Genomic DNA, 8,356 nt, shown 5'->3' with positions numbered 1-8,356 from the left:
TAAGAGACAGTGGGATGATTTCATTCTATACTACAGTGAATAGTTGAAGTCGTTGTTTTTTTGGTGTTTTTGTGATTGAATCTGTGGACCTTTGCATTCTCTCCTCTCTGTGACTAGCTGTTATTAGGGTGAGTGTGATGTCATCCATACCATGGAGTTCAGCCCTTTGTCCCTCTCCTTCTCCTCACCTTCTTGCCTTCATCCTTGCTCCCTAACTGGCCCCATCCGTGTGCCTACATGCTGGCGTGTTTACGACTTCCCAGCATCACGTTTCATGTCAGCAGCCCTAATCCGTCTGCTGCACCGCTCACTGGTAATGGGGAAAGGTGAGGAATGAAAGCTCCGGAGCAGCTGAACGTATAGAGCTCCGCTTGACATTGATGGATTAATGTTCCCTCGCTGTAAGCTTGTATTTATAAATCATGACTTAATGCGCAAGGATGAGGCGAAGAAATGCAGCTCAGCAAGAAAGTTTATCTCCTTTGTCCTCTCCTCTATGTTCAGTAAACACTGCATCAGAACGGGACGGGCTGCTGGTCAGCAACACATCCATATGATTAGTGCAGCCACACACACACACACACACACACACACACACACACACACACACACACACATCCCTCTTTTAGCATTTAAACGCGACCACATTTGTTATAAGCTTAAGTCATTGTGACATCTTCTTATAAATGTGTTCCAGTGCTTTCATTGGGAGATAATGAGCTGCTAACAACAACAAATAGAGTTTTCCTTTTATTTTACCTCAATAAAGTCACACCAGACATATTTATGGAAAAGAAGAGCATACAGATTGAACTATTACAAAAATATACAGTGTTTGATATATTACTTTTGGCAAACAAACCACATCAAACATCAGTTCTTTTATATTTACATCATCAACACTTGTATCTGCTGCTAAATCCTCCTTAATGATCATAAAGAGAAACACCTCTATTTTAGGAAGTTATTGCAAATTACTGCACAAATGGAAATGTTAGAGAAAAGACATTTAAACGCAGACTTGCTGTTCTTCTTTACTAACTAAGGAGCACGACGACTTCTGTCCCACCCAGAATCCCGGCATCATTTTCCCTTTGAAGGAGCGTTTGATCTGCTGCAGCAGTCGCACCTCCTTCCTGCCCTCGCTCCCCTCCTCCCCCTCCTTCATCTCCTCCACGGCGTAAAAGTTGATCACGCCGGCCGGATGGTCCAGGTAGACGCCGATGGTGGTGCATTGTGGGATATCCCAGATCTCTGTGTTGATGCCGCTGAACCACATCTGGTAGTGGGATCCTCCCCAGCCCAGACCCCAGGAGTCGTCGTTCTCTCCCAGGCCGCAGGGTCCGTGGCTCCCCCTCCTCCCCGCCCCTTCGTAGGCCACACCGACCACCGCCCAGCCCGAGTACTTCACCTCCCAGTAGGCTCTGAAGCCTACGATGCCCTGCTTACAGAGAACCTTCAACAGAAAGGTGAGGAAATGAGTTCAGCTCAGGATTCTAAATGTGTTTGATTGAGTTTTGTGTTTTTTGCTGTAATCCAACCTGTGGTGTGTGCTCATATCTCTCTGGTCTGTCCAGGACGGGACAGGTGACGTCGTCCGTCATGCGTGCCACCTTGGATCCGCCCTCGGTGATCCACAGCATCTTATTGGCCGTCTTATCGTCCATGGAAAGATCCATCCAGTCTGAGGAATGTGGACAGCATGAGGTCATGAGGTCATGAGGTCATGAGGTAAGGCAGCTTTTGAGTAGAAACAGAGCCGTGTGTGTGTGTGTGTGTGTGTGTGTGTGTGTGTGTGTGTGTGTGTGTGTGTGTGTGTGTGTGTGTGTGTGTGTGTGTGTGTGTGTGTGTGTGTGTGTGTGTGTGTGTGTGTGTGTTCGTGTTCTTACATTTGACGAGCTCCGATCTGCACGTGGGCTCAGGGATGTTGGGCTCGTAGTCCGGAATCTTTTCTGGGTGACGACAAACGTGTGACACTTTAAAGCAGGCAGCTGATTATGAGACGTTAATGCTGCATATTAACATCTTAGTTGCCTTAGAAACGAGCATTTAAAGCATTCAAACTAATCGTAAAGCGGGAAGCTTCCTTATGTTCTCGGCTCCTTCCAGTGATTTATGGAACAGTGAGACCGAACATCTTTCATAAGGTGGACTGTAAACGCTCACCTTTAGGGGCAGACACCACTTTTGATTTTGTCCCTGTAAAGAGGAAACAAGCATGACCGCCATTAAACTCTGGAATTCCATCTTTAAAAGCCTGAGTGACCCAGTGTGGGGTTAGAGAGAGGAGAGACGCAGACAGGGGAACAATAGTGAGTGTGAAGTTCCTGTACATAGAAGAGAATATGTAGCACTTTGTTTCATATCTGCTGGTTTTAACTTTTTATTATTGTTATCATCATCGTTGTTAATGGCTACAACGTTAAATCAAATTTAAATATTGGAGATGCAGTGCACATTTAACGCACTCAGGCATATTTGGTATCATGAGGATTTAAATCTTCAAAGTTCTCTGGGATTTAACAAAGTTTAGACGCACAAAACAGGATTTAGAAAGCAGATCTTCTCTGAAACAATCTCAAAGTTTCATAAAGGAGTATTAATCTAAATCTGTGAATATCTCCTGTAGCTCTGCAGCCTGTTACATGAACGAATGAAGTCTTAATCTCCTGTGAACTAGCACAGAGGTTTCTCTTACCCAGTTTGCCGGCTGCAGGCAGGATTCTCATGTTGGGAGCTCTGGTTGGCATCTTTAGCGTTTCTCCCGCTGTGTTGTAGTGTTCCTGAACGTGTCGTCTGTCAGCTTGGGTGCGCTGCTGCGAGGATGCTTTATATACACTTAGGAAAGGGGGCATTAAAGGTTTTGCGGGGGGCCCGGCTGGCTCCCTAGCACAGATTTTGGTCAGGTATGCAGAGATAAGGATCTCACTAATGGGCGTGTCACGCCGCTCGCCAAACCTGGATGCGCACGTCAGCGCCACCCGTTGACCCACATCCATCTGAGTAAGTTCTGAATTAACCTCACAGTCGCCTCCTAATCGAACACAAAGCTCTGAACTGGATACATGTGCGGGGTTTTTGCCTAATCCTCCGCAGAAGAAGAGGTAAGACTGGAGGAACGGAGCTTTACTGCAGAGCCCTGAAACCTGATTCAGACCAGTTTAACTCAGCATTTGTGCTCATATTGAACAGCTGATGTCCTATTAAAGGCAAATGTTAGATGAGGAGTATTAACCACAATCTGTAGCTGCTCTTTATTATCTGGGAAGTGTTTGTTGTTGTTCTACTTAACTCTTGTACTCTACAACTACTTTGCAATCTAATGTTCAGCCATTCAATTCTCCCTGTGAACTACATTAAGTAAAGTGGTAGTTCTTCCTTTCTCCGCTCTCCAGCACACACACACACACACACACACACACACACACATGCATAGATATATATATGCAGACCTATAGACTATCCAGAAGCCTTGAAGCCGTAACCTTGACTCCCCAGATCATGTATGTGTTGCCTTGGCGGCGATCACTTATCTGTCAGCGCAGCCTTCCAGGCCGAGTGCCTGTTAGAGCAGAGAATGTGCTTCAACCGGGGGGGACGCACATGTAGCATAACTTTCCCGTGTCCTGCATTTTAAATAGATCTTAATGGGGGGAGGAAGCGTAGGAAGGTTCAAACGCTCTCCTATACGTATTTGCAATTAGTGCCCGGCTTAGACATCTGTGTGTGCAGGCAGGAACACAGGACAGGAAGAGGCCTCTGATGAAGGTTTGGCCCCGCGCCGAGCTCAGTGAATGCCTCACGCTCCCGGCCTGCAGTGCGGAGGGAAGCACCAGAAAAGAGTTGACGAGTAGGCGACGCGTAAGAAAGCGTTTAGGAGGGTAAATAGTCGATTTGATAAAGGAGACGAGAGCAACTTCAAGTCAGGAGGCTGCAGTGTTCAGGATATCAGCTGGGATGGAGTCAGACATCAGGGGAGTTTACGTCACGATCGTATCAAAAACAAGCAAATTGCCAAAGGAAATTAACTGAATTTAAGTCCAGCCTCCTAATTAAGGCCTCAAAGAATCCAAATTAACAATGGAATATGTGAAATGTGTGTTTGTGGCTCTTTGGTGGAAAGTAAACAGATTTAGATTCAGATCTGCAGTGTTGAATGTGTTGGAGTTGTTTCAGTCGTTTGTCATCGAACTGCATCTTCCTGAATTTTGCGATCCGTGCGTGTGTGTGTGTGTGTGTGTGTGTGTATGACATCATCCTCAAAGTGTGTTTACATGCAAAATGAGACTGTGGTGCAGATTACAATTGGGATTGTGAAGCCAGTATTCCAAGAAGGAAGATTGATCCTGGACACATGCTGGACAGCTGCACCTGTACGACCTTCCACCGCCTCTCTGTCCCTACGGATTGTTTACATCTTAACGTATGTATGATCTGAATGTTTGCCGGTGTGTGTGTTTGCACAAATCATGTCGTCTACCATCAGAGGCCCCATTGTGCAAGCCTGGGCCGGCGGCGGTAGGCGGTAGGCGGTAGGCGGTAGGCGGTAGGCTGGTCCTGGGGGCGTTGAAGGGTCACAAAGCTGCGTCCCCGCATCCTTTTTAAGGAAGAACACACTTCCACTTCTCCTGTTACAAATCTCCTCGGCCTTCCCATTGGTAGAACCCTTTCCGATACTTTCAATCTCACGTTGTCGCCCACGCCACCGGGCCCCTCGCCGGCCTCACCTCTGTCCTGTATCAGAGCTTTATAAGCGCTGCATCAAGCCGTCGGCCTGCAGACGCTCACGCACACACACACACACACACGCAGAGGCAGTGAGGACCAGGCCAGAGCGTCAACATGCCCACAACCAACAGAATCATCACAAACACCAGGAGGCCATCCAGAGGTGAGCATGTGCTTCTGAGTTACAAATGTTTAAATGCTGCTATAGGAGATTCATATTCAGTATTGATTGTATTGATTGTATTGATTGAGCTCATTAGAGATCAGCTTCTGAGTCTCATGTTTCACTGCAGGCTGAGGTCATGCTCGTGTTTATGAGGGGATCTGATGCTCTTAAGGGGCGGAGCTTCATTGGCTGGTTAAAAACAGATTTAACAAGCGTGTATGCTTGACATCATTCTTTAAAGTGTGTGACATGCGTCCGTGCCGTGTCTCCATAGAAACGGGATCAGGCGGAAAAACCCAAGTAGACTCTGAATCTTTCTCCTAAGTGACTGATGGTGTTGCTTTCTTTGAGTGGATATTAAAACCTTTCACACAGATTCGTGCGGCTCCATCCCTCATCTTAAGTGTTGTGCGTGGTGTCGGGTTGCGATGAGGCTCGACAAAAGCACTTCTTTCAAATCGCCTCGTGCTAAATCCAGACCGCTGGCTTAAGATTCTTTGGTGTGTTTGAGCCCCGGCGGGTCAGCAGAGAGATAAATATCCTCTCTTTCAGGCCCGACACCCGGCAGGCTTACGAATACAACGTTTTAACCTCAGAAGATGTGAATAACGGCCCGAGCGGATTGTTTACGTGCAGCTACAGACTCTGACCTTGAACACACACATACACACACACACAGGGTTTCTCAACATGTGCTTGCAGCTGAAGTGTGTTGTATTCCACCAAACAACATCCAATAGGATCAATAATTACAGATAGAGTTTGGTAGATAGTGAGTGCAGTCACATTGCTGAGTGACTCACAGTGGACATGGTGGGAGGTGTTATTTACGTTGACGTGGTAACGCTGCAGGGATTAACTGTCTCCTCTGCTTAATCTGTCCTCTTACCTGAAAACCTGCAGACTGCATGCGTGCGATACCAAAGCATTACGTTACGCAATCGGCATGAGGGGGAGGGACGTAAATACAGAAAACCTGTCATTAACCCTTAACCTGCATCTGTTTGGTTGGCGGTTACCACGGTTACTTAGTGCTGCACCCAGTTTTGATTCAATTTAATGGACGAGTGAATCCTATAATAGACCAGTAAGTGCAGATCCAGACCAGCTTATAAGAAATAAAGGCAATGAAGTCCTCTTGTCGACCTTGTATTGACCTCTTATACTTTTAAGTTATACTACTACTTTTGTTTTTGCCCACTGACACTATTAACTGTAGCACCGAGTGTCAGTGTCTCCTCCTAAAGGTGAAGAGTCACACACACACACACACACGCGCTCAGATGTGCATCTTCTCGGGGGCAGATGGTTTTCTAACTATACGCCTGATGTGTGACGGCTCACTTGGTCGCCCGCTGTGACGGACCTCACACACACACACACACACACACACACACACACACACTCAGGCAGTATTTATAACACTTACTGTACGTGGATCCTTATATAGGCCGCATGCAGGGGGGAATGTGGTTCTGATATTTGTTTTGCTCTTTTACAGGAAAAGAGGTCAAGCTTGGGAACGCGGCCGCAGGTATGTGAGACAGGTTTCATCCAGAGGTTTGCTCCTAAAGGCTCTAAAGGGATTTGTTTATTTGTTCCACAGAGAAAATCCCAGAATATGAGCCCAATATCGTCGAACCCAAATGCAGATCTGAGCTCATCAAATGTAAGGAGGCCTCGCTCGCCCGCTCAGACCTCAAACGTCAGAGTTTAAGATGACATACAGCGGTTTTGTCTTCCTCAGATTGGTTTGATCTCTCTTTGGACGATAAGACGGCCAACAAGATGCTGTGGATCACTGAGGGCGGAGCCAAGGTGGCACGCATGACTGACGATGTCACCTGTCCCGTCCTGGACAGACCGGAGAGATACGAGTACGCTCCACAGGTACGCCAACACAAACACAAACACATCAACAACACACAGAGGAAGGTTCTGGATCTTAATAATGGTTCCATCCTCAAAGGTCCTCTGTAAGGAAGGCATCATGGGCTTCAGAGGCTACTGGGAGGTGGAGTTCTCCGGGTGGGTGGTGGTGGGCGTGGCGTACGAAGGCGCGGGAAGGAGGAACAGCGACGGATCCTGCGGCCTGGGGGAGAACGAGGACTCCTGGGGTCTGGGCTGGAGCGGCTCCAGCTGGCACGGCTGGCACGCCGGCCAGAGCACGGAGATCTTCGAGGTCCCCAAGTGCTCGGTGATGGGCGTGTATCTGGACCAGCCGGCCGGCCTCCTGAACTTCTACGCCTTGGAGGAGGCGAAGGATGGAGAGGCGAGCGCCGGAGGAAAGGAGGTGAAGCTTCTGCTGCAGTATAAGAGTTCCTTCAAGGAGAGAATGCTGCCGGCTTTCTGGGTGGGAATGCAGTCCCACTGCTCCATCCTGAAGAAAGACTGAATACTTATTAACATGTGGAGCCAAACATCCGTCATCACAAACACAAGTGTGTGATGTTAGAGATGTTTGTGAAAGTTCTCAGTCAGCAGGATGTGACTTCAGCATGATTGAGGAGCAAAGCTGCATTGATGCTGTGATAGGTGGGACGGGTGACATCATGGCTCATATGGGAGTGATGTAAGGGTTCATTAGCCTCCACACACACACACACACACACACACACACACACACACACACACACACACACACACACACACACACACACACACACACACACACACACACACACACACACACACACACACACACACACACACACACACACACACACACACACACACGACTCCTGTGTGAGCCAAGCACTCACCTGGTCTAAGGTGTGAAAGTCCTGCAGAGGAGAAATGAAATGAAACGTCAACATCAGCTTCTTCACAGAGTTAATAGAAACACGTATCTATACATATTATGATGTCATATGTACCTTTTGATGCGTATTGTTTGTGACCTATCGTACAAATGTATACATTATCTTATGAATGCAAAAAAAAAAAAGTGTCGTATAGATTTGTGACTTGCGTGTTTCATGTACTGGCTGGTATATAAGGCAACACTTCACTTTGCGTGTGTGTATGTGCGTGAGACACACACACACACACTTGGCTCCATTTCTGTGCCATCTCCTGTGGTTAGCTCCTATATATAGTTTGATTCTGCATCGGCTCAGTCTGCCATGTGATGCATGTTCCAAAGACTCAAGCATCTATACGTTCTGTCGCATTCTCGGGCCTATAGCTCATCCGGTCACACACACACACACATACCAACATCTTCCTTGTGTCTGACTGAGGCTCCCTTGTTGGCTCCATTTTTTCCTCGGCGTTGACAACACTGACATCTTTGCGTTCCGGTGATGTTTTCTCTGCGTCTCCTGACTTTTCTGCAGGCACTCCTCTGGTTTCAGGAGGGCCAGTTGTCTCTGAGCCGCTCTGCTATCTTTACCTCTAAAGCCAAGAGTGTTCCCTCCATCTTTGACCCCCCCACTGTGCGGCCTATTCCACTGACCTCGT

The 8,356-nt window shown here is 47.5% G+C and overlaps 2 protein-coding genes across 2 annotated transcripts; one reads left to right on the top strand and one right to left on the bottom strand.

Annotated features, from left to right (window-relative positions):
* Positions 1 to 1,009: 1,009 nt before the first annotated feature.
* On the bottom strand, positions 1,010 to 2,750 carry LOC143001866 (tripartite motif-containing protein 16-like protein). Its single transcript, XM_076151706.1, has 4 exons — positions 2,699 to 2,750; positions 1,890 to 1,952; positions 1,542 to 1,684; positions 1,010 to 1,474 (listed from the first exon to the last, which is right to left on the bottom strand). The coding sequence occupies exons 1-4, from the start codon at positions 2,748 to 2,750 to the stop codon at positions 1,010 to 1,012; spliced, it is 723 nt and encodes a 240-aa protein (XP_076007821.1).
* LOC143002240 (stonustoxin subunit beta-like) lies at positions 1,761 to 8,349 on the top strand. Its single transcript, XM_076152258.1, has 5 exons — positions 1,761 to 4,891; positions 6,396 to 6,428; positions 6,501 to 6,563; positions 6,642 to 6,784; positions 6,864 to 8,349. Exons 1-5 carry the CDS (start codon positions 4,843 to 4,845, stop codon positions 7,287 to 7,289), a joined length of 714 nt encoding a protein of 237 aa, XP_076008373.1. The 5' UTR covers positions 1,761 to 4,842; the 3' UTR covers positions 7,290 to 8,349.
* Positions 8,350 to 8,356: the final 7 nt, after the last annotated feature.

The sequence above is a fragment of the Genypterus blacodes genome, unplaced genomic scaffold (genome assembly GCF_046128005.1).
Source record: "Genypterus blacodes isolate CSIRO-AG114 ecotype Tasmania unplaced genomic scaffold, CSIRO-AGI_Gbla_v1 ptg000055l_1, whole genome shotgun sequence".
Taxonomy (NCBI): Eukaryota; Metazoa; Chordata; class Actinopteri; order Ophidiiformes; family Ophidiidae; genus Genypterus; species Genypterus blacodes.
This window is presented reverse-complemented; position numbering and strand designations above follow the sequence as displayed.